Below are 25,082 nucleotides of genomic sequence, written 5' to 3' on the forward strand. Positions count from 1 at the left end.
GTTTATTATCATACAAAGCTATATTTCAAAGATATACCCGCCGACACCCAAAAAAAAAAAAAAAAAAAAGTGCATGGCTGCAGGCTTGATATTGTAATGCTGTTAACCAGTGAATGGAAAATACTTTACCCCTTACTTTTCAGAAAGGCTTTTAGGAGGAAAACAAACCAGTCAAACAGCATTGCATTTATCACAGGAACAAGTAATAATAATAATAACAATAATAACAACTTTATTTACAAAGCGCTTTTAAACAAAGTGCTGTACAGCTATTTGAAAATAAAGAGATGAAAAAAATAAAAGCGATACATAGCAATACAAGTTAAAAACATAATAAAAGTTTGAAATGATAAAAAAATAAAATAAAAAAAACGGCATAGAATTAAGACATGTAGGATAGGGTGAACAAGTGGGTCTTCAACTTAGCTTTAAAAACCTCCACAGAGCATGCCTGCCTAATATCTTGAGGGAGGTTGTTCCACAAAAATGGTGCACGAAAAGAAAAAGCACACTCTCCAATAGTCTTTTTTCTTGCTCTAGGAACTTTTAAAAGGCCAGAATCCTGGGATCGGAGAGCATGGGATGGAACATAAAGGTGCAAAAGATCAGAGAGGTATGAAGGTGCCAATCTATTTAAAGCTTTGTAGGTGAGCAGCAGGACCTTAAAATCTGCTCGAACCTGACAAGACAGCCAATGAAGGGATTTCAGTACAGGGGTAATGCGCTCGAATTTTCCAGTTTTAGTTAAAATGCGAGCCGCTGCATTTTGCACCATCTGTAAACCTCTAAAACTTTTCTTTGGTAACCCAGGAAAGAGATCGTTACAATAATCGATACGTGAAGATCTCCAAAAGTTGAATCTGTTCATCTGGACGTAGCGTTTTGTGGGAGAAACGTTTCGTCACTCATCCAAGTGACTTCTTCAGTCTCAGCTGACTGCAGGTTTCCCCAAACCTTATAAAAACAGTACATTTGCATAATGACTGAAACCAGCCCACTGAAGGAACAATGGGCTGTGAGGTCAGTTCCTTAATCATAATTATGCAAATTCCCATGCCCATTGATTAACAATCACTGACCAAAACCCACTGATCAAAGAACACTGATCAATGCCCATGAGTACCACAGAGAGTTGGGGAATGGCTGCAATCACAGCGTTGTAAGATGGCGAAAGATGTACCCTTGGGCCCCCTCCTCGATTCAGAGATGGTCTTTCCCTTTTCACGTAAATGGCCTCCTTGACTCCGCGCTTTCCTGGATGATTGAGAATGCATCAAGACGATACGTGAAGACACAAATGCATGGAGAAGAACCTCTGCAGTCTTGCTTGATAAAACTTGTCTGATTTTGGCTATGTTCCTTAAATAATAAAAGGTGGTCTTTATTGTCTCTCTTACATGAGACTCGAAGGAGAGCACTGTGTCGAACCACACGCCCAAGTTTTTTACCTTCAATTTTCAAGATTAAATTTTGGGACATGTATGGAAAGTTTTGTGGTCCAGTGACCATCAACTCTATCTTATCAGTATTAAGAAGCAGGAAGTTATCTGATTACCAGCCCCTAATTGCAGATAGACACGATTCTAATTTAGACATTTCAGCACAATTTTCAATGGTTAAAAGAACGTAAAGGTGCAGGTTGTCAGCGTAACAATGAAAAGTTACATTAAAAGAACGTAAAAGAACACCAAGAAGCAGCAGATACAGGGAAAACAGCAATGGGCCAAGTACAGAGCCCTGAGGCACCCCATGCCCCACTCCACAGGTCTCGGAAAGATCATTTTTAAAACTAACAGTCTGAGATCTCCCAGACAGGTAAGATCTCAGCCATGATAAAACATTTCCTGTAACTCCAATAAAATGTTCAAGCCTATCCGATAAAATACAGTGATCCACAGTGTCAAATGTAGCACTTAGATCTAGTAGTACTAAAACTGAAGTGCGATCACTTTCTGCATTTACCAACAGACCGTTTGCCACTTTGATTAAAGCTGTTTCTGTGGAGTGATTTGGTCTAAAAGCGGACTGAAATGGTTCAAACAGATTGTTTGTTGAAAGATGCTCAGTGAGCTGCTTAAAAACAACTTTTTCAAAGACCTTAGACAAAAAAGAAAAATGTGAGATGGGTCTGTAGTTTGCAACTAAGTCAACATCCAGTCCAGGCTTTTTCAAGATTGGCACTACCACAGCAGATTTAAAACATTCAGGGACGACTCCGGTTGTTAATGAAGTATTTAAAAGAAACAGAATGTAGGGTCCTAATACTGACCACAGTTCCATTATAAGTACTGTTATACATTTTCTGCTTTTATTCAGAGTCATCTTTCTGGAACACGTAGGCACTTAAGATATGAAGTTTTTAATAAAAAATAAAAAAAAGAAACAATCAGGAGCGGATACTCGTATATGAGGCAGTTAAACACACACTATAGGGATTTGGTATAGTCTATAGCCACAGAAGTGCTTGGCGAACACTAGAGTGGCTCTTAATGACCACAGTATGCTTCTCGGTGTTTTCACACCATTTCCTGGCAAAGCATCTGGTCAGACCTGTTGCTAGTATTTATTCACAAAATCTGGCAACGGAGGGTACATTGCATATGCTCCATAAGGAGGAGGGGGATCTGACGGTTGGGGAGCTGCTATTGGTTGCTGTGGCTCAAAACCCCACACTGGAGGGTTTTGGGTTTGGATTGAATCCAAAAGGGCTAGCAGCAGCCGCAGCGGGATAGTGTGGTGGCACTGCAGGATAGGCCTGGAAGGCTGGCAGGATGACTACAGGAAACGTAATCTCTGCAGAAAAAACACTTTTCGCAAACAAATGAACAAAGCGTGACAATTGTGTTCAAACACTTTCAGCAGCTTTAAACAAAAGTCTTTCGTTGTGTAAAATAAAGAACCGACAGAGAGCTTTAAATATCGCTCTGCTGCGCTCATGTTCACGACATTCATACCTTCCTGCTCATCTTTTCTGATCACATCAACATTTATGTGATCAGTTACATTACAGATCTTTTCTATATTTCTTGTTAGGATTTTAGCAGTAAAGCCCCTCAAATGAACTTTTGGTTTGGAGTTTACATGCAGTAATGTGCAAAAGTCTTGAACCACCCACCAGTTCCTTTCTTGTAATTTCTAAAGTGGTCTTGAGAAATAGTTTGTCAGGTTTTCTTAAAGTCTTTCAGTTTTAAATTGAAATGTACTTTCTGTCTAGAAAAATATTTTTTTTCCTTTTTGTTTAATGTGTGCATTTCTACTACTGAATTTCAAAAAACAAGTTAACAAGTTCTCAACAAAGTAAAATGAAATGTATTTTCTTTCGAGGAACAGAGCGTTCCTTCTTGAACTATTTTAGGTTAGCACAGCATAGATCTGGGCTGTTAGCTGATCTGGTGACTGATCTCCAGTGTGACAATGGGTGTTAAGTTACTGACTGGAAACAGTCTTGACTATAGGGCATACAATCCAGTCATATTGTATTGTGTGAAAGCAATGTGACACAGCATAATTACTAAGGGAATATTTCTGAGGGCAACATAGAACTACTTTAGGCACCTTTTTTTATCAAATCAAGATTTTTAATGGACATATTGGTGAAAGCTTTTAATTGTGTCTAAATACTAAAAAAGTCAAAAATCTACTTTAAGCAACTCTTTCAAATAACAAAAAACAGCAAACATCCCTTAACCTTCATCTGACCATAAGAAGGGAATAGCATCCGACCCTTGCTTTGGATTAAGTGCTATAACGACTGTAAGTGTTACAGTATAACTGCCTGGCAGACAGGATGTGATGAGTGTAGAAATAATAACCAAAATAAAACAGGAAGAGAGGCACAGCTAAACAGGGAAGCAAGATTATATTAATCCGGCAGAGCTTCAACAGCATTGCGAGGGAGACTGGGGATACAGTGGCTTGCAAAAGTATTCGGCCCCCTTGAACTTTCCCACATTTTGTCACATTACAGCCACAAACATGAATCAATTTTATTGGAATTCCACGTGAAAGACCGATACAAAGTGGTGTACACATGAGAAGTGGAACAAAAATCATACATGATTCCAAACATTTTTAACAAATAAATAACTGAAAAGTGGGATGTGCGTAATTATTCAGCCCCCTTTCCTCTGAGTGCAGTCAGTTGCCCATAGACATTGCCTGATGAGTGCTAATGACTAAATAGAGTGCACCTGCGTGTAATCTAATGTCAGTACAAATACAGCTGCTCTGTGACGGCCTCAGAGGTTGTCTAAAGCTGTGTCCCAAAACGTCGGCTGCATCCTTCGGAGGACCCGGCCTTCGCGGTCTACGTGGGCCGGGTCCTTCGAAGACCGAGAAGGCCGGAAGTGCGAGGCTGTGAAATGGGACGGTCTAGCCTTCAGATTTGCGTCACCGCTGTGTCGGTGGAGTTTAATAAACTCAGCCGTCTGCTCCTTGCTATCTAAAATATAACAGGACACTGGCGTAAATTCTCGACCGTCTCACACTTCGGTTTAATCAGTTTTCTTTTTGACGTTTATTCAGCTGTGTGAAAATCCCGGAGGAACCCACCCGATGGATTAATAAAGTTTTATTTAATCTAATAATCTAATAACTTTGATCTCAGCCAACCCGATTTACTCACGAACAAATAAAACACCGAAATAAGGCAAACAATTACATTTTTAAGTTATCCGAGTGACTTATATATCATGTTTAACCTGAGTAGCGAAAGAGCGGGGGTCTGAAAACGATGAAGCCGGGAGTCCGCTGCTCTCGCCGGCTTGAGCGACCATTGAATCCCCCGGTTTGCTATCGAGCGGGTGGGTAACAGACGTCTCTGAAAACGTCGGCGCACTTTTGCAAATATGCGATGTTTTGATAAACCAAGCAGATATTTGAAATTTACACAGCTACTTTCTCGCCTGAAAATATGTTAAAATTTTATTTTGTGACCCAGAAAGATTAATAAGACTAATTTTAAAACTTAGTAGCGGCCGCCATTGTCACTATTGGCAGCTGAAATTTGGCTGGACCGCGCTATGAATTCTGGGATATGGTGGGCCACGAAGGACACACCCAACCCATCCTTCAAATTCGGGGAAATGAAGGACGCATTTGTCGGCCGCATTTGAAGGAGTCGACGAATTGGGACAGCCTTCGTCGCCTGGCTGTGACGTAATCGGCCTTCAAATGCGGCCTCCGGAGGATGCAGCCGACGTTTTGGGACACAGCTTAAGAGAATATTGGGAGCAACAACACCATGAAGTCCAAAGAACACACCAGACAGGTCAGGGATAAAGTTATTGAGAAATTTAAAGCAGGCTTAGGCTACAAAAAGATTTCCCAAGCCTTGAACATCCCACGGAGCACTGTTCAAGCCATCATTCAGAAATGGAAGGAGTATGCCACAACTGTAAACCTACCAAGACAAGGCCGTCCACCTAAACTCACAGGCCGAACAAGGAGAGCGCTGATCAGAAATGCAGCCAAAAATCCATGGTGACTCTGGACGAGCTGCAGAGATCTACAGCTCAGGTGGGGGAATCTGTCCACAGGACAACTATTAGTCGTGCACTGCACAAAGTTGGCCTTTATGGAAGAGTGGCAAGAAGAAAGTGGGAAAGTTCAAGGGGGGCGAATACTTTTGCAAGCCACTGTATTAAGTCCGAATGAACCCTGTTCAGCACTTCCATTGCCGAAGCCGCTGCACTGAGCTGCGGCCGCAAGGTAGTTGGTGCCTGTCATGGTGGTAATCCCCGAACCAAATGGGGGACACCAGAGGTAAGGGGAGCCACCAAGCTGAAGAAGGAGTCCTACCTAGCCTGTGTGACTCCGGAGGCAGCTGATAGGTACCGACAGGCCAAGCGGAATGCGGTGCGGGTGGTGGCAGAAGCAAAAACTCGGGTGTGGGAGGAGTTCGGAGAGGCCATGAAAAAAAACTTTCAGACTGCCTCGAAGAGATTCTGGCAAACCGTCAGGCGACTCAGGAGGGGAAAGTGGTGCTCTACCTGCACTGTGTATAGTGCGGGTGGAGTGCTGCTGACTTCGACTGAGAAAATTGTCAGGCGGTGGAAGGAATACTTTGAGGACCTCCTCAATCCCACTGGCACGTCTTCCGTGGCGGAAGCAGAGTCTGGGGATGAAGGGGATGACCCGCCAATCCCTGGGGGCGAGGTCACTGAGGCAGTTAAACAACTCCTTGGTGGCAGAGCCCCTGGGGTGGGTGAGCTCTGCCCCGAGTTCCTGAAGGCTCTGGATGTTGTAGGGCTGTCTTGGTTGACATGTCTCTGCAATGCTGCATGGAGATCAGGGGCAGTACCCCTGGACTGGCAAACCGGGGTGGTGGTCCCCATCTTTAAGAAAGGGGACCGTAGGGTGTGTTCCAGCTACAGGGGAATCACACTCCTCAGCCTCCCTGGGAAAGTCTATGCCAGGGTGCTCGAGAGGAGAGTCCGTCTGTTAGTTGAACCTCGGATACAGGAGGAACAATGCAGTTTCCATCCTGGTCGTGGAACACTGGACCAGCTCTTTATCCTCTCGAGGGCGCATGGGAGTTTGCCCAACCAGTCTACATGTGTTTTGTGGACTTGTAGAAGGCATTCGACCGTGTCCCTCGGAGGATCCTGTGGAGGATGCTCCGGGAGTATGGGGTTTCTGGCCCATTGCTACGGGCCATTCAGTCCTTATACGACCATTGCAAGAGCTTAGTCCGCATAGCCGGCAATAAGTCAGACTTGTTCCTGGTGGATGATGGGCTCCGCCAGGGCTGCCCTTTGTCACTGATTCTGTTCATAATTTTTATGGACAAAATTTCTAGGCCTAGCTAAGTGGCAGAAGGCTTTCACTTCGGTGGTCAAAGGATCTCATCTCTGCTTTTTGCAGATGATGTAGTCCTGTTGGCTTCATCAGGTGATGGCCTCCAGCTCGCCCTGGAACGGTTCGCAGCCGAGTGTGAAACGGTGGGAATGAGAATCAGCACCTCCAAATCTGAGACCATGGTCCTCAGCCGGAAAAGGGTGGAGTGCCCACTCCGGGTCGGGGACAAAACCCTGCCCCAAGTAGCGTTTAAGTATCTCGGGGTCTTGTTCACGAGTGATAGGAGAAGGGAGCGGGAGATCGACAGACGGATTTGTGCAGCGGCTGCAGTGATGCAGACATTGTACCAGTCTGTTGTGGTGAAGAGAGAGCTGAGTGTAAAAGCAAAGCTCTCAATTTACTGGTCGATCTATGCCCCTACCCTCACCTATGGTCACGAGCTGTGGGTAGTGACCGAAAGAACAAGATCGCGAATACAAGCGGCAGAAATGGGCTTCCTCCGAAGGGTGGCTGGCCTCTCCCTTAGAGATAGGGTGAGAAGTTCGGCCATTCGGAAGGGGCTCAGAGTAGAGCCGCTGCTCCTCCACATCGAAAGGAGCCAGTTGAGGTGGTTCGGGCATCTGACAAGGATGCCCCCTGGGCGCCTCCTGCGCGAGGTTTTCCGGGCATGTCCCACCAGGAGGAGGCCCCGGGGCAGACCCAGGACACACTGGAGAGATTATATCTCTCGGCTGGCCTGGGAACGCCTTGGTGTTCCCCCGGATAAACTGGAGAAGGTGGCTGGGGAGAGGGAGATATGGGCTTCTCTACTTGGGCTGCTGCCCCCGCGACCTGGCCCTGGATAAGCGGAAGAAAATAAATGGATGGATGGATGGATGGACGATAATAAGGTCTGTTTTCTGCATTATTCGTTTGCTTATTACGCACAAGTCTACTGTTATGTACAACGCTGTCGGCCGCTGTGGTTTTTTTTAGTTATTAACCTGACTTCAACAAGGAAGCCTCATTTCTGCTGTTCAATACTGAAGACATTTAAACTTATTAAAATTATGTGAAATTGCAAAATGCTTAGCTGTGTCTCTAATTAAACCTCTTTAACTTTGCTCTGCTTTAATTCAGCAGCATCAGGTAATGTTTATATTTTGATACATGGTTTTCTTCTGTTTTTGTTTTACGGCAGAATATTTTTAAGGTTATCTACAATAAAAAGCCAGGCCAGGAAAATCTCCATGTTTTACTGTTTTATGCTCTGTTACTTTGACACAAAGGCATCTGCTGTGATGCTTACACCTCTGATAAAGTTTCACAAGTGTCAGCTTTCTTTTTAAAGATATAAAAATATGGATATGTACTGATAAATGATCAGAATTATAATATTTCTGACTGTCTGAGGCAAAATTTCCCCGATTCATATTGAATCGATCGAATTGTGGATTGAATCGAATCGTGACCTTATGAATTGGAATCGAATCGATTCTAGAAATCAGTGACGATACCCAGCCCTAGTCAATAATTTTGGACAGTAAGGTGGAATAACCAACTAATACAGTTTTAAGACTCACTGCAGTTTCCAGCAAACATTTTTCAAGCTGCTTACCCTGAGTCTGTGCTCAGCTTTGATGATGTTGCAGTTGAAGATTGAGGGCTCAGTGTCACGGGGAATGGTGATGACCCTTGTGATGGTTTCTTCTGCAGATGGAGGGATGGCGTCTCCCACCTCTTTCAAGAGGTCTTTAGTATGGACCTTTCTCTTCCCTCTTGCAAAGAAACTGTGCTTTCTGTACAAACAGTACTTGGGCTTGATCTCACGAGATGAACTGTTCTTAATGAAGGCCACAACTTTTAATCCTTCTTCTGCAATACAGAGCAGAAAAGTCAAACCTGACCTTTGCTTTAGACAAATACATGTCAGTATCACCTGCACGCCTTTTACCTTGTCAGAAGCCCACTTTCTCAAGATTAACATCCATAGCTACACTTCCTGAGGTAAAAACTTTCATTTTTTTATCCTTTGGAGGGTCATCATGGCCATCTCTGCATGCCTACTATAAAAGCACTAATTTCCAGCCATGTGATTCGCTGATTAGATATTTGTGTTAATAAGCAGTTGAGCAGGTGTACCTGAGTTACCTGATTTTAGTGATTAGGCCTTTTAAAAAGTATTATTACCATTTGTGTCTCAACCCTTCCACGCATAGTGGGCCCTACAGTGGACAGCTATTCAAATACAAGTCTGCTTTCTTGTATTTGTGTCAGGTATGGAGTGACACACTCCATACCCTGCCATCCACTTTTCAGCCAGTGTAAGTGCACAAAAAAAATTCTTATTTAAATTTAAATTTCTCTAACCCACTGGAAGTTCAAAAGTCTTTTTTTTATGCCTAAAGATGAATAAAAATAGTTAAGAAAAAAATCCTAATTGAGGTTGTCATAATTCATGCATGAAAGGATTAATATATCTACTAATACTACTTTAACTGCAATGAGCACATATGACATCCCTGCACATATCTTACTGTACTTTTCCACACAATATCAAGTGTTTTAATTTGTTATCAGTGGTATTAAATTGAATTTATTTGCCAAAGACAGTGACTAAATCAAATTTACTCCTGACCCCATAAGCCCCAACGTGAACCTTGGAGCACATACTTTTATACTTCAGTTAATGGTTGTTGTGTCCAAATTGCCCAAATGCTAATAGACCTCTCTGCATCGAATCATATCTGTTATTAATCTCTGTCTCTCTTCCACAGCATGTCTTTCATCCTGTTTTCCTTCTTTCACCCCAACCGGTCGCAGCAGATGGCCACCCCTCCCTGAGCCTGGTTCTGCCGGAGGTTTCTTCCTGTTAAAAGGGAGTTTTTCCTTCCCACTGTCGCCAAAGTGCTTGCTCATAGGGGGTCATATGATTGTTGGGTTTTTCTCTGTATTTATTATTGTGCTATCTACTGTACAATATAAAGCGCCTTGAGGCGACTTTTGTTGTGATTTGGCGCTATATCAATAAAATTGAATTGAATTGAATTGAATTGAAATGGAAGTTTTAGAAGAAGCATTACATTAGGATACTGTGTCATATGATGAGTAGAATATAAGGGTTCACATTAAACTGGAATCACCAGCCACAAATGAAATATGTTAGTTTTGCATTTCAAATATGATGTTTTATTAGAAAAATATAGTAAAACTTGTAAATATATTATTTACACAGATATTTCACAGATATTAAATGTATACAGTCTTACAGTTTAAATAGGAGAGTAAATGAAAATCTGTTTGGAGTTAGAAGACAACAACTGCTAATATGAAAACCAGCATTTTCTGATTTATTGCCTCAATTCTTCACAGTTTGGGGTATGAAGGAACAAAGAATAGGTGGTTGGCAGCCTTAACAGCACACCAGTCTGCTTTTTTGAATGTATTGAATCATTTGTCTCAAGTCTGTGTTTAAGGCTTAGACGTTCTCTCTCAAGGAAGATTTTCAAAGTGCAGTCTTATAATCATCGAGAGTGGTAGTGGGGTACATCACATGTGCTCCGTAGGGAGGTGGAAGATCTCCAAGTTGGGGTGGTATTTGCTGGGGTGGTGTTTGCTGGGGTGGTGTTTGCTGGGGTGCAGTTCCCCAGGATGGTTTTTCTGGGTTCCTAAAAGTGTCAAATCCAATGCCAGCAGAAGGATGTGGTTGTTTCACAACCGCAGGCATGATAACTATAGGAAGTTTGAGCTTTGGATCAATGGAACATTTGATATTCAGTTGGACCTGTGCAAACAAAATAACACACAAACAGTATTGTTAAGATTTTTTTTTTAGGAAGTATTTACATCAGCAGGCCTTTGTTGTTGCCCTGTTTTGTCACTAGAGGGCTCCAGTGCTTTAATCCAAGCTTCTCACTCTTTGTTTTTTTCCATTAGTGTTTGCGCTTGCCTCTTAATGAGTGCTTTTCTTTCTTTATATGGAAGTACTTTAGTTCCTTTGAGTACTTACATCCTTTATTGTATTTCCTTTTGTGAGTGTTTAAATGAGGAAGGAGAAAAGCAGTTTAACAGTTTTCCATAAAAATGATTTGTTACAGTTACCTGTGACAGAAAAGAGGTGCAACTAACCAACTAACAGCCCAAACAAAACCTTTTAAATGGCATATACAGAAACAAAGACAAGCCGTCCAAGCTTCTTAGCTTGCTTAGTTATATTACTTAAACAGTATTCAGGTACACAAACAAAAGGAAAGCTCTACAAGTTGTTTACCTTCAGCCTGTACTCCAGGTTGATGATGTGGCTGTTCAAGATGGAGGGGGGTAGGTCTCTAGGGATGGTGATCACCTTGGTCACAGTTTTTCTGCCAGAAGATGCTTCAACAGCCTCAGCCTTATCCTTAAGGATGTCGTGTGTGTAAAGTGTCCTGTGGCCCTGGGCGAAGAAACTGTGTTTCTGATACAGTATGAATTTGGGCTTCACTGTGCGACTCGAGTTGTTGTTGATTTCAACTGTGACCACGAGAGCTTCACCTGTAAAGTGCAAAAAGCTATCCTGTATAAATCACTTCCAAGCACAGAAAGACATTTCCTTACATCTATATAATATCTCTCTACAGGGGTCAGGATGCATTTATGCATTTGTCTAAAGTCGGGTGATCCAGAGGCCGACTTATCTGGGCATATGCCATCAAGAGTCATCCTCCAAAAAAAACCAACAACATAAAACTACATAAAACAAAATCCCGCTCAGTGTGTAACACACCCATTATGTCATTTCCATGTTCGTATGACACGAAATAAGGTGCAAAAGAGTCTGGAGAGTTTTATTCTTACATGACTTAATGTTCCTGGCACAAAAGGCACCAAATGCAATATTTTTTTCTACCTTAAATGATTATTAGACTTTTCAACTTTTTGTCTTTACTTTCCTTGTAAGTCTAGTGCTGCACAGTGGTTGATAACTTAGCTGGACAAATGTACACCCCCCCCCCCAAAGAAAAAACAACCACAACAGCTTTTAGCTTAGTACTCAATCAGCTTCCTTTCAATAATCAAAGGATCGGTTCCACAGAAACACCCCTCACTGAATCATGCACACTGGTTTCCTGTTTACAAGCACTTTAAGTAGCTGGGAGCTGGGATGAAGCAGTACTTTTAAATGATGTTTCCAAAGGGAAGGAGTCTAAGGAGTCTAAGCTCTTGACTCAACCAAACTTATAGTCACTTTCCAAAAAATAAAAAATAAAAATAAGGGAGAAGACAGAAACTGAATACTGAAAGGCAGTAAGCCAAGTAAAGATAATTACCTTGCATGTATCCCATCTGAGTGGTATGGACATCTACTGAAACCTTTCCAGAGCCCAAAACAGATTTATCCTTGCAAGCATACTGAGGTTCCTAAAAAGCAGACCCCCACGTTATAAATGTGCTTAAAGGTAATGATCTCTTCTGCCTGAACACTATTATTTATGAAATTAAATGGTTGGGGGTTATTATAAGGATTAACGATTTCTTACCAGAAGTCCAGGAATACCCATGTGTGCCTTGGACACAAAAGTGAAGTGGGCCTTGGTTTTTTTTGTAATCTTCATTGATTGTTTCAGCTCTGCTTTCACCTTATGAACAATTTTGCCATGGGCTCCTTTATAGGTTGATGGCAGTATTCTGTAAAATACAACACAAAAACATTCAAATGACCCACGAGGAAGCAGAATGGAAATCTAAACCTCTGATTAAGAAAAGAAGAGGTACCCATCAGGAATCCTGAACGAAAAAGGATACACATGTCTTCCTTTTCCAATGACTTCAGTGCCTGGAAAAGAAGTAGGTGTTGTTTTGAACAGTGTGTTAAACAAGGAACAGTGTATCACATGTCAGTAACTGTGTTAATTCAATACATCACCATCGTTTCTTGATTCTCTCAAGATATGTTGTTTGATGTCATAATATTTCTCAGTAGCCCAGTAAACGTGGGTTTGATTCTCTCCGTAATGCTCACTCCAGCATACCTTCGCTCTTCCTTGTCCTCTAAAAATCAGCGATTGGATTTTGGTTTCACCAGACACCTCCACAATAATTCTTCCATTAATGATATCTCCATTCGTGAAGGTGTTTTTGCTGTTGATGGCATCGTATTCGATTGAGAATTTTTTAATGCCCATTTTCAACGGATGACAAAAAGTGGGAAAAACAAAAGTCTGTTGCAAAAACCAAGAGAAAACTCAAGCCAGTTGTGCCCAGCACAGCTACTCTCTGCCGATTATATCTACTTTCAAGTATGCAAATGTCGTGAAACCCGTTTTTCTTGTATCATAGACTCGCCCAAAGGAGTGCCACTAAAAGATTTTCAGCTATGGAAACTCAACGGGGTTTAACATGAGATTACATTATGACTGATTCGAGACAGTCAAAGCACACACACTCTCTGGTTAACCAGCATGCTCTCTTCACAACCACATATTGGGGCAGGGAAAAATACTACCTTGTTTCCTTTATTTATTTTTTTATTGTAGGTGTGACTGTCACATGCTGGCTTACTAAGTGCATCACATGATATATTTCACCACGCCTACAGTAAATCTTCCGCTTGATGCCCATTACATGCCACGATGTTTAACCCTTTGAAATCCTAAGTAGAGGTGATGAGAAGTAACCTTAACCATAGACCCTGGTTTTTCAGAGAGGTGACAAAAAACTGACTTTTGGGGAAAAATCTAAATAGTTTTGTGAGTGTCTTTGTTATTGTGACTAACAACACTATAATATTCACAGTAGGTTTAGCAATAATATAATAAGAAAGGTATCAACTTTTCCTGGGGAAACAGGTGCTAGGTAAGTTAGTGTTAATGACCCATCTTACCAGAAACTGTCAACTGTCCAAATAGTCCAAATTAATCTGGAAACACTGGCAAAGCCTAAAAAGTACCAGGAAAAAACTGTTGCAGTCAATATTTTGATGGCCCCATAAACTGAAAGCAATTAACTCAAAGTAAAAGATGTCTAGTTATGTCAGCTTCATGTTTTGTGGCACGTCACAAAAAAAAAAACAACCCCCCCCCCAAAAAATCCAAAAGCCACCCCAAAGAGGTTTATTGCCTTAAAAAAGTTTATTATCATACAAAACTTTATTTCAGTTTTTAATTTAAGTACACAATATGTTACCTGCCAGCTTGATATTGTAATGTTGTTAACCAGTGAATGGAAAATATTTTACTCTTTACTTTCCATAAAGGTTTTTAGGCGTAAAACAAACCAGTCAAACAGCATTGCACTTATCACAGGAACAAGTAATGTTTTACATTTTTTCCTTTTATTCAGAGTCGTCTTTCTGTAACATGCAGGCACTTAAGATATGAAGTGTTAAATAAAAAAAGAGACAATCAGGAGCAGATACTCCTATACGAGGCAGTTAAACACACACTATAGGGATTTGGTATAGTCTATAGCCACAGAAGTGCTTGGCGAACACTAGAGTGGCTCTTAATGACCACAGTATGCTTCTCGGTGTTTTCACAACATTTCCTGGCAAAGCATCTGGTCAGATCTGTTGCTAGTATTTATTCTCAAAATCCGGCAACGGAGGGTACATTGCATATGTTCCATAAGGAGGAGGGGGATCTGATGGTTGGGGAGCTGCTATTGGTTGTTGTGGCCCAAAACCCCACACTGGAGGGTTCGGGTTCGGGTTGAATCCAAAGGGGGTAGCAGCAGCAGCAGCAGCGGCGGGATAGTGTGGTGGCACTGCAGAATAGGCATGGAAGGCTGGCAGGATGACTACAGGAAACTTGATCTCTGGATCTGAGCCATATTTTATATCAAGGTACACCTGTGAAAAACATTAGATTGTTTAAAGTTACTCAGTATTTGTAGAATTGAACCAATCTTCTGTTTTTAGAACATGTTCAACAGGTGAAATCTATCAGCCTTTTCTTTGCTTACAGACTTCATGTATCTCAGCTTGTGCTTATTTTAGTATCATTTTGTAGCTCAACCCTTTCACACAGATTATGCTGGTTTTGAGCTGCAGATGTTACCCATTAACACAAATATAACTGCTGTCCTCAGTTACTACTAGAGGGTTCTTGCATTTATGTCTTTTGTTCACATTATTGCCTTTTAGTAAAATGAGTCAATAAAATGAGGCAATAATCTTTGCTCTATAAAGACAACCTATGTGCAGACAGTTTTCCACTATGCTCTATACAATACTGTGTGTTCACATGCGTGCAAAACAAACACTTTTCTCAAACAAATGAACAAAGCATGACAACTGTGTTCAAACACTTTCAGCAGCTTTAAACAAAAGTCTTTTGTTGTCTAAAATAAAGAACCGACAGAGAGCTTTAAATATTGCTCTGCTGCGCTCATGTTCACGACGTTCATACCTTCCTGCTCATTTTTTCTGATCACATCAACATTTATGTGATCAGTTACATTACAGATCTTTTCCATATTCCTTGTTAGGATTTTAGCAGTGAAGCCCCTCAAATGAACTTTTGGTTTGGGGTTTACATGCAGTAATGTGCAAAAGTTTTGAACCACCACCAGTTCTTGATATTTTGCTCAAAGGCGTCAGACTTTCTTGTAATTTCTTTTTTTTTTCTTTTTTTTTTTGGCCTGTCCCATTTGGATCTTTAGCCATCAGAATTGTTGTCTGAAGGCCAAGAAAGATGCCAAGAGGCTTTACTTTACCAATTGGATCATCATGGCCTTGCCATATTGGTCCATTTGATTGACCTTAATTATAATTATGTATTTATTTGATTTGATTTTCGGTTGTTACAGACGGGACAGACATGACTGGGGGATAAGACAGGGAGACAGAATGAAAGAAAGAGAGGGAGAGAAAGAAAAATAGAGGGGAGAAGAGATGGTGAGAAAGGGGGGAAGTAAAAAAAAGAAAAAAAAAAAAGAAAAACAAACAAAACACCTGGATCACCTGTATGGAGATAAGAAAAAACAGAAGAGAAAACAAACAAGAAAGAGCAACATAATAAATAGAACACCATCACAATAAACTAGCTAACAAGAGATAACAGTAGATACTAAATATTACATGTTATTGTGCAGTACGCAAGATCGACAGCGCACAATGTGCTTTGAGGTAGCAGCCAAGAAAGTGTCGTTTGTGTCCATGAACACCCGTGTACACCTGTGTGCACACCTGTGTGGATCAGCACGCTTGTATTCAAAAGGTTTTTCCATGTAACGATCTGCTAGGGAGTGTGGGGAGTCATAGCCCCGTCCCCCAGGGCATGAAGCAGGTATGGAGGAGATCCAGGCCCCAGACATCCAGAGGCCCCAGAATACGAAGACCCAAGGAGGACCACCAGGGGGGCAACCGTGCCACCCTCCTGGGAAGAGCTGCGGAGAGCCTCAAACGAGAGGTCACCCAGCAGCCACGGAGCAGAGGCCAGAGGGGGTTGCAGTGACGTGCCCGCGGGCTCTGCCGGCAGCCAGCTGTGCCAGAGAGGACCGGGCCTCAGGCCCAGAGGCCAGAGACCTGAGGGCACCCCACCCCCGAAAGGGGCCAAGCCAGGGCACAGGCCCCAGTCCCCGCCAATCGGCCGCCAGGAGTGAGCCGGTACATACATGAGCGCCCAGCCCCAGACACCAAGAACCACCAACACACCAACATCTGGCATCAGCCACTGGCAGGAAGTGTGGTGAGGGGAGATAGGTCTCCATACCTCGGAGAGCCTTTCTTGTAATTTCTAAAGTGGTCTTGAGAAATAGTTTGTCAGGTTTCCTTGAAGTCTTTCAGTTTCCTTTTTTGGACGCCGGCTGTTTTTTTTTCCACTCATTTTTAGTTGAATGTTTTTAAAAGGAATAAAGGATGAATGTTTTTTTGTTTACTGAACCGCTTAACACTGAGCTATGAATAACTAATGCATGAAAAGGCAAACTAGGTAACTCAAGGTATGAACCAGTGCCTACTCACGCTAAGAAAACTTAGCAAAGTTTTAAATTTAAATGTACTTTCTGTCTAGAACGTATCTTTTTTCCTTTTTGTTTAATGTGTGCATTTCTACTACAGAATTTCAAAAAACAAGTTAACAAGTTCTCAACAAAGTAAAATGAAATGTCTTTTCTTTCGCGGAAAGGAGCATTCCTTCTTGAACCATTTTAGGTTATCACACCATAGAGCTGGGCTGTTGGCTGATCTGGAGACTGATCTCCAGTGTGACAATAAAGCAGTTCAAGTAACTGACTGGGAACACCCTAGATTATTAGGCAATACATACCAGTCATATTGTATTGTGTGAAAGCAGCGTGATGCAGTATTCATAGAGAATTTCTAAGGGAATATTTTTGAGGGCAACATAGAACTACTTAAGGCACCTTTTTTATCAAATCAAGATTTTTAATGAACATATTGGTGAAAACGTTTAATGGTGTCTAAATATTAAAAAAGTCGAAAATCAACTTTAAGCAACTCTTTCAAATAACAAAAAAACCCCACAAACATCCCTTAACCTTTATCTGAGCATAAAGAGGGAATAGCATCCGACCCTTGCTTTGGATAAAGTGCTATAATGACTGTAAGTGTTACAGTATAGCTGCCTGGCAGACAGGATGTGATGAGGGTAGAGGTAACAGGTGGACACAGAGAGAAATAATAACCAAAATAAAACCGGAAGAGAGGCACAACTAAACAGGGAAGCAAGATTATACTGATGCAAAAAAAGACAGAAAGAGAAATAGTCCTGTACCTGCTTGGCTTCCTGATTGGATTAGCTTCATTTTTCATTTGATCACAAACAACACCATTAGTCATGGATTGTCCTACCCAGAGCCTGAACCTCAACATTACAAAGGCAGTGTGGGATCATGTTAATGGAGAACAGAAGAAAAGCAGCCGATGTCCAAAGAATACTTTTTAAAAAAATATATATTTCTAAAGACGACTTAAAAAAAATCCTTTTCTGGATCAATAATTTTGGACAGGACTGTGGAATAACTAACTATTACAGTTTTAAGACTCACTGCAGTTTCCAGCAAACATTTTTCAAGCTCCTTACCCTGAGTTTGTGCTCAACTTTGATGATGTTGCAGTTGAGGATCGAGGGCTCCATGTCACGGGGAATGGTGATGACCCTTATGACGGTTTCTTCTGCAGATGGAGGGATGGCGTCTCCCACCTCTTTCAAGAGGTCTTTAGTATGGACCTTTCTTTTCCCTTTTGCAAAGAAACTGTGCTTTCTGTACAAACAGTACTTGGGCTTGATCTCACGAGATGAACTGTTCTTAATGAAGGCCACAACTTTTAATCCTTCTCCTGCAATACAGAGCAGAAAAGTCAAACCTGACCTTGGCTTTAGACAAATACATGTCAGTATCACCTGCAGGCCTCTCACCTTGCTGGAAGCCCATTTTTTCAAGATTGACATCCATGGCTACACTTCCTGAGGTAAAAACGTTCATTTTCTTATCCATAGACTCATGCTGCGGTGTCTGAAAGACAAACAAGAATGTAACACAAATGCACTTAAATTCTTCAAAAAAAAGAGATATATTAACTTTAAGGGATGTGAAGCACATTTACCTCAAAGCTAAGCCAGTAAGTCTATGTTTTGTGACTTTAAAAACCAGTGTTTTCACAAGATGAGTGCTCTAAATGCAAATACTGAAACAAGTTGCTCAATACATGTCCAACCAGGTCTAAACACTGGGTGGGTATTGCCACCCACTGACCCTTTTGTTTGTTTTTTAGTTTGTTTGTTCTGGGGTTGTGCCAACTTTGATGGAATGATGACAAATGAGATAAAATGCATACCTGTAACCAAGATGCAGTGTTCACATTTGTCGTTGACACAAAGTTGACCATAATCGAACGTGTCGTGTTCATCCTCATTGATCTGCTCAGCACGGCTTCCAGCGAGTACACAATTTTACCTTCAGCACCTTTGAAGGAGGAGGGTAATTCCCTATTGAACAAGCACAAAAGCCCACAAAACGGCAATGAGTTGATCACTTTGTTATAAAATGAACGATACAGCTTTTCGCATTTTCTAAATGACTTAATAGAATGTTTTATATCAAAATAAACAATACAGCAGCCATAAAGAGAATAATTACGAGTGAAGCGCTTTGGGATTAACGGTTTTAACTTAATAAATAAAATATGTACTGATGTTCTTCCAGTTTGCAAGCACAAACACAACTCAAGCTAATGCTATGCGGATACTTTTTGCATGTTCTAGAACACACCCTTTATGCACTGCCAGCAACATTCCTGCGGACAGTGAAATCAGACGAATCCTTGGATTTACAGATGTGCCATGAATGTTTAAGAGGAGTTATGGACCTGTGAGTGTTCAAGTATCTGAATAAACTCAAGCTCAGAATTCAGACTTGATACATTCACCAAGTCACAAATCAATTCATGATAGAAAATACTGGTGGTTATCAGCCCACATTCATACATATACATATCTAAAACCTCAGTACATTACTCTTGTTTTAATATATACACAACCTCAGTGTGTTCAATTACTTTCCTGGAACCACTGCAGTAACAAAACACGAGGCTGTCTGTTTATTCTTACTAACACTGCAACCATTTAAAGAAATGTTTCTTACTGGAAAGGGAACTGAAAGCTGAATGGGTAGACATGGATTCCTGGGGCAACAACACTGCTGTCTAAAAAAAAAAAAAACAAAAAAAAAACAAATAGCAAAAAGAAATGTAAAAGATAAATACAATTAATTAAATTTAAAAAGAAATAGTTCAGATTGTGTTTAAGTTACAATTCCTACAAGTGCGAAGCAGGCCGTTGTAAAAAGGACGTTGGGGTAAGTCTTTGATTTGGCTTCCTGTTTAAGTCAAATATTTAAGGATTGCAAACACAAGAGATGGAAAGGAACAAAACCCTCCTCAAGCCCAACGGGTGTCTCGAAGGACAAAAATGCATGTTTGCATCACTTAGCTAATGTGTTTAGGGATTTTTTAGGTTGTAATTAGACATCAGTGATTAAAAAGCACTCTGGCTCTCACTTCAATGCGACTGAGAACTTCAGTCTCAGTGACAAGACATGAAGTTCCAGTGTGTCAAAAATGTTACAATTATTTACCAGATAAAGATATGGCCATTTATTTTAATGTTAACTGGAGGTTATTTAGCACAAAGATGTTGGCCATGTTTCAGTGAACAGACAGCCTGACATCTGCCACAGTTATTTAATCCAGCTTTGCAGAAAATGACACGACAGAAGGTGTAAAAGCAACGAACTGTCAGCGTGAACACAACAACGGCCGTGCAGTCTCAGCATTCAACAAGTGACTCAAGCTATAGCTGAATGAAATAAAAGCTCAAACACAGACAGCACACAGATATATTTCAGTAAAAACACAAGCAAACACCACTACAGGCCGAGAGAGGACGATGAAATACTCACATGTTTGTAAATTCTCATTTGTCACTAGTGTCTGTCTGTCGTCCTCTGAAGAGAAAAATCAAGCAGAAAGCAACACAATGAGTCAACCTTACTGTGTTATTTTAGGCTGGGCAAAACAGCAGGTATTAAACAAGCCACAGTGAGTGTCTGTTAATTTCTTGAGTTATGTAGTAAGAGATGGATTAAAATGTCCAAAACTAAAACTCCTAGTTTAGAAGTTTACACTGAAAAATGCAGACAAATCCCTTAAATAATTATTTCATTTATTCATGCGCTGACTCATCATTTTAACTCTCATCTTTTACTTAGATTTGATTAATCATATTTTCACTGTTAGTACTGAATCCATGCAAAAACTGGTGAACTTGTATGTGTGTTCTGACTGGTAGAAAAATCACCGACGAACAGCAGCGATGGACTGAAAATTCATTTATTTAGGAAGAAGCTTTGCAGCATGTTACACACAAGATAACTTTCAAAATGCTCTGTAGTTCAAGCAGATTTAGATTAGGCTGAAGCCACAGAGCAGCAGCAACATCAGATATGGGCGCTTGAGCAGCTGTAGTGCAACAGGAAGTAGTCTCCCCTCCACTCACCCAACTACCAAACATAAACAACGCCTGACACTAACATTTCATTCCACTCAGTTGACATCAGTCCTTAAGCTGAATGAATTTATTTGCTAAATTCTTTAAAACTATAAACTGAACACAAATAAATCTTTTTTTTTTTTAACTTAAGCAGGCTCCTCCGTGCACGCAGCGCAGAATGAAAAGCAAACTTACTTTTGTCGTTTTTGTTTCGGATGAAGTAATGTCTAACGCTGAAGTACTTGTCTTTGGCGTTGTATACATGCGTGGTTTGTCCGTGCCTCTCGTACCACAAAACGTCAGCTTTCCCTTTGAATTTAATGAACAGGGACTCTATTTGGAAGTCTTTCTCCGCTTCCAGCCGGACTTCCCCTGAAATAACATCACCGTTAGTAAAAGTGTTGCTGTCATTGATAGCGTTATAGACGACTTCTAATCTCTTGATTGTGGACAGCATAATTCGTAGTGGCGCACTGGGAAACTTTCCAAGGATAGAGTAATAACCGACAGACTCTAAGATATGCAGTAGGTGTGTCCCGATCCTGAAAAGGAGGGCTTATATTACCGCGGCTTCGCCTTCCGCTGTATCTCTGATTTCATTCATCCAATAATGCGTGCACTCAATTAGTCACTTATTTGGTGCCCGATATACAAACATAACCCTGCTGAAGCATGTTCAGCATTTTCAGGACGCATGGGCACTTATCCTGAAAGATTCTCAGCAACCAAAACACGAACATGGTTTTGGTTTAAAGTGACATGCAGGGGCGTAGTAGCAGTGTGCGGGAAAGTGGGACGGACCCAATGGGGCAGGAGGAGCCTATCCAAGTGTGCAGTGAGAAGGTTTAATGTTTGCATTTTTTTTCTTTTGTATATAACTTTCACACCCAAATGAGACAAAAAGGTTTAGTTTGCCCTGCACTCTTGACTTTTACATAAGCACCCTAGTTTATTCTATCTAGGTCTAGTTGACTGCTAATGTGCACTGTGAGTCTTTCAACCAAGTAGGCAAAATCAAAGAATCAAAACAAAAAACAAAAGAAAATTTGGTGTTAACAAATTTCTTTTAAAAAAAAATTAAAAAGGTGAGCAGCAGAGCGCGACTAACAGGTTAAGAAGGGTTTTGCTATTAGTAGTTATTAAAGACAGTAAGCCAATGTCACATGTGGCATTATATCTATCAGAATGAACCCAGCACAAATTAAAACCATGAAGTGCAGAATCAACAGAAAGCTTAGAAACTTAGAAACAATAACTTCAAGCAGCATTAATCTTTACATTGGTGTTTCTTTAACTGCTCTGAGGCAAGCACGACTTTTTCAGGAAGTCAGACTGTTTCAGGCTGATGAAATGCTATCATGGTAAAATACCACAAGCAAAACCCATTTAACCATAAAGACACTGCTGACAGTGGCGTGTCCAGCAGGGTGGCCTGGAGGGGCACAGGCCGCCCCCCCAACCAGACTGGCCACCCCAGGTGCCACCCCGCAGCTAAAACAATAAAATTCAATGAAATATCAAATGCACGATTATGTTTTCACAGTGAAGCTCAGATATCCGAGTGTAAGTGAATGCAGCATCGGCTTCTGCACTATGAGCATCATGTTAGCAAAGGTAGGAGAGCCAAGCACAAAAGAGGCACCGCAGAAAACAATTTTTCGGGGAAAGATTAACAGGTTAACATAGCTGGACTGGCCATCGGGCATACCGGGCATTTGCCCGGTGGGCGGATGACTTTTTTTTTTTTTTTTCTTTGTAACGGTAGGAACAATGAGAGGTGGTGGATTGGCCAGATGCTGGCCGATGTGTAAAAATAACTCAGTTGTTTGGTGGTGGCTAAGGCGGAGCTTCCAGAGGCTGGCAGGTGGATGAGGGAAGGGGAGGCAGTACGAGGAGAGACCCGAGGCAGCCGCCGGTCCGACTGTCAGGTGAACTGAACTTCAGGTAAGAAGTTATGACCTGCAGTCTACAGTGGCTTGCAAAAGTATTCGGCCCCCTTGAACTTTTCCACATTTTGTCACATTACAGCCACAAACATGAATCAATGTTATTGGAATTCCACGTGAAAGACCAATACAAAGTGGTGTACATGTGAGAAGTGGAACGAAAATCATACATGATTCCAAACATTTTTTACAAATAAATAACTGCAAAGTGGGGTGTGCGTAATTATTAAGCCCCCTGAGTCAATACTTTGTAGAACCACCTTTTGCTGCAATTACAGCTGCCAGTCTTTTAGGGTATGTCTCTACCAGCTTTGCACATCTAGAGACTGAAATCCTTGCCCATTCTTCTTTGCAAAACCTCTCCAGCTCAGTCAGATTAGATGGACAGCATTTGTGAACAGCAGTTTTCAGATCTTGCCACAGATTCTCGATTGATTTAGATCTGGACTTTGACTGGGCCACTCTAACACATGGATATGTTTTGTTTTAAACCATTCCATTGTTGCCCTGGCTTTGTGTTTAGGGTCGTTGTCCTGCTGGAAGGTGAACCTCCGCCCCAGTCTCAAGTCTTTTGCAGACTCCAAGAGGTTTTCTTCCAAGATTGCCCTGTATTTGGCTCCATCCATCTTCCCATCAACTCTGACCAGCTTCCCTGTCCCTGCTGAAGAGAAGCACCCCCAGAGCATGATGCTGCCACCACCATATTTGACAGTGGGGATGGTGTGTTCAGAGTGATGTGCAGTGTTAGTTTTCCGCCACACATAGCGTTTTGCATTTTGGCCAAAAAGTTCCATTTTGGTCTCATCTGAGCAGAGCACCTTCTTCCACATGTTTGCTGTGTCCCCCACATGGCTTGTGGCAAACTGCAAACGGGACTTCTTATGGTTTTCTGTTAACAATGGCTTTCTTCTTGCCACTCTTCCATAAAGGCCAACTTTGTGCAGTGCACGACTAATAGTTGTCCTATGGACAGATTCCCCCACCTGAGCTGTAGATCTCTGCAGCTCGTCCAGAGTCACCATGGGCCTCTTGGCTGCATTTCTGATCAGCGCTCTCCTTATTCGGCCTGTGAGTTTAGGTGGACGGCCTTGTCTTGGTAGGTTTACAGTTGTGCCATACTCCTTCCATTTCTGAATGATGGCTTGAACAGTGCTCCGTGGGATGTTCAAGGCTTGGGAAATCTTTTTGTAGCCTAAGCCTGCTTTAAATTTCTCAATAACTTTATCCCTGACCTGTCTGGTGTCTAAATCCAATCGAGAATCTGTGGCAAGATCTGAAAACTGCTGTTCACAAACGCTGTCCATCTAATCTGACTGAGCTGGAGCTGTTTTGCAAAGAAGAATGGGCAAGGATTTCAGTCACTATGTGCATAGCTGGTAGAGACATACCCTAAAAGACTGGCAGCTGTAATTGCAGCAAAAGGTGGTTCTACAAAGTATTGACTCAGGGGGCTGAATAATTACGCACACCCCACTTTTCAATTATTTATTTGTAAAAAATGTTTGGAATCATGTATGATTTTCGTTCCACTTCTCACGTGTACACCACTTTGTATTGGTCTTTCACGTGGAATTCCAATAAAATTGATTCATGTTTGTGGCTGTAATGTGACAAAATGTGGGAAAGTTCAAGGGGGCCGAATACTTTTGCAAGCCACTGTATCTGGGTCAGATATAAACCAAGTTTAGGTGGAGTTTATTTTTGTTGTGCTGACTTTTTACAGTCAGTTACAATAACTCGTACTGTGTGCTAGCTAGCATGACGGAGTTTCTATACAGCTGGGTGGGTGCCAGTAGCAGTTTTTGATACAGGCGACACGGGCGGTTGCCCGGGGCGGCATTGTGGTGGGGCGACATCACGGGCATCGACAAAAAAAAAAAAGTTGCTCATAATCATGCTGCCCCGACATCAGCCAGCACATATTGGGAATGGCATAGGCACCGATCAGTTTTCTATCGCCCATTTGCTGGGAGTAAGGGCGTCCTCCGTTTGCGTGGTGCGCCTGCTGCTTGCGGCACAGGGAGGAGAGGGCGGAGCGGCGGGGCATTCATTCGCTGGCTGGAGCGGCATCTAATAACCAACTCGCAAAATAAAACAAAATAAAAACAAACCAACAAACACGAAAACACCAGACATTATGATACAGACTTATAATCTGCGCCGATGTTTTTTCAAAATTCTATACGTGAAAAGTGAGTGTGAGAGCCCTCGGTGCGCCTGCTTGCTGCTGAAGTCAAAGTAAACTTTATTGTCATCTCCGCTACATACAGTACAGTATATAGAGAGACGAGAAGACGAGGCTCCAGTTACAGCAGTGCAAGTAAACAAACAATAAATATATGAAGAGTAAGAAAATAAATATACACTATAG

General features: G+C 41.6%; 2 protein-coding genes and 1 long non-coding RNA gene across 4 annotated transcripts; 1 reads left to right on the forward strand and 2 right to left on the reverse strand.

Moving 5' to 3' along the window:
- Positions 1-3,120: 3,120 nt before the first annotated feature.
- LOC112841856 (uncharacterized) lies at positions 3,121-17,478 on the forward strand. Its single transcript, XR_003213262.1, has 2 exons — positions 3,121-3,165; positions 16,521-17,478. It is a non-coding gene; the product is annotated as an uncharacterized LOC112841856 (long non-coding RNA).
- Positions 9,944-13,570, reverse strand: LOC100705535 (arrestin domain-containing protein 3-like). The gene is made up of 6 exons (XM_019366081.2): positions 12,680-13,570; positions 12,529-12,589; positions 12,294-12,441; positions 12,084-12,174; positions 11,048-11,307; positions 9,944-10,561 (listed from the first exon to the last, which is right to left on the reverse strand). Exons 1-6 carry the CDS (start codon positions 12,936-12,938, stop codon positions 10,283-10,285), a joined length of 1,098 nt encoding a protein of 365 aa, XP_019221626.1. The 5' UTR covers positions 12,939-13,570; the 3' UTR covers positions 9,944-10,282.
- LOC100705267 (thioredoxin-interacting protein) lies at positions 13,865-21,312 on the reverse strand. 2 transcript variants are annotated; one of them, XM_003456070.5, is made up of 7 exons: positions 20,961-21,311; positions 20,176-20,220; positions 19,360-19,420; positions 18,554-18,704; positions 18,135-18,231; positions 17,799-18,055; positions 13,865-14,602 (listed from the first exon to the last, which is right to left on the reverse strand). In XM_003456070.5, exons 1-7 carry the CDS (start codon positions 21,220-21,222, stop codon positions 14,327-14,329), a joined length of 1,149 nt encoding a protein of 382 aa, XP_003456118.1. In that variant the 5' UTR covers positions 21,223-21,311; the 3' UTR covers positions 13,865-14,326. The 2 variants fall into 2 exon arrangements, with proteins under 2 accessions (XP_003456118.1, XP_025752908.1); XM_025897123.1 differs by lacking the exon at positions 13,865-14,602 and adding an exon at positions 17,413-17,579 and having other exon boundaries at positions 20,961-21,312.
- Between the last annotated feature and the right edge of the window lie 3,770 nt (positions 21,313-25,082).

The sequence above is a fragment of the Oreochromis niloticus genome, linkage group LG12 (assembly GCF_001858045.2).
Source record: "Oreochromis niloticus isolate F11D_XX linkage group LG12, O_niloticus_UMD_NMBU, whole genome shotgun sequence".
Lineage (NCBI taxonomy): Eukaryota > Metazoa > Chordata > Actinopteri > Cichliformes > Cichlidae > Oreochromis > Oreochromis niloticus.

What these genes read in the sequence shown, in the direction of transcription:
- LOC100705535 (XM_019366081.2), bottom strand. Translation starts at nt 12,938, where the DNA reads ATGGGCATTAAAAAATTCTCAATCGAATACGATGCCATCAACAGCAAA. An exon ending in GAGAGAATCAAGAAACGATG is followed by an intron (nt 12,590 to 12,679) that starts GTGATGTATTGA and finishes CTTCTTTTCCAG; the next exon opens with GCACTGAAGTCATTGGAAAA. An exon ending in TCGTTCAGGATTCCTGATGG is followed by an intron (nt 12,442 to 12,528) that starts GTACCTCTTCTT and finishes TGTATTTTACAG; the next exon opens with AATACTGCCATCAACCTATA.
- LOC100705267 (XM_003456070.5), bottom strand. Translation starts at nt 21,222, where the DNA reads ATGCTGTCCACAATCAAGAGATTAGAAGTCGTCTATAACGCTATCAAT. An exon ending in AGCTTTCAGTTCCCTTTCCA is followed by an intron (nt 18,705 to 19,359) that starts GTAAGAAACATT and finishes CTTGTTCAATAG; the next exon opens with GGAATTACCCTCCTCCTTCA. An exon ending in ACACTGCATCTTGGTTACAG is followed by an intron (nt 18,232 to 18,553) that starts GTATGCATTTTA and finishes TTTGTCTTTCAG; the next exon opens with ACACCGCAGCATGAGTCTAT.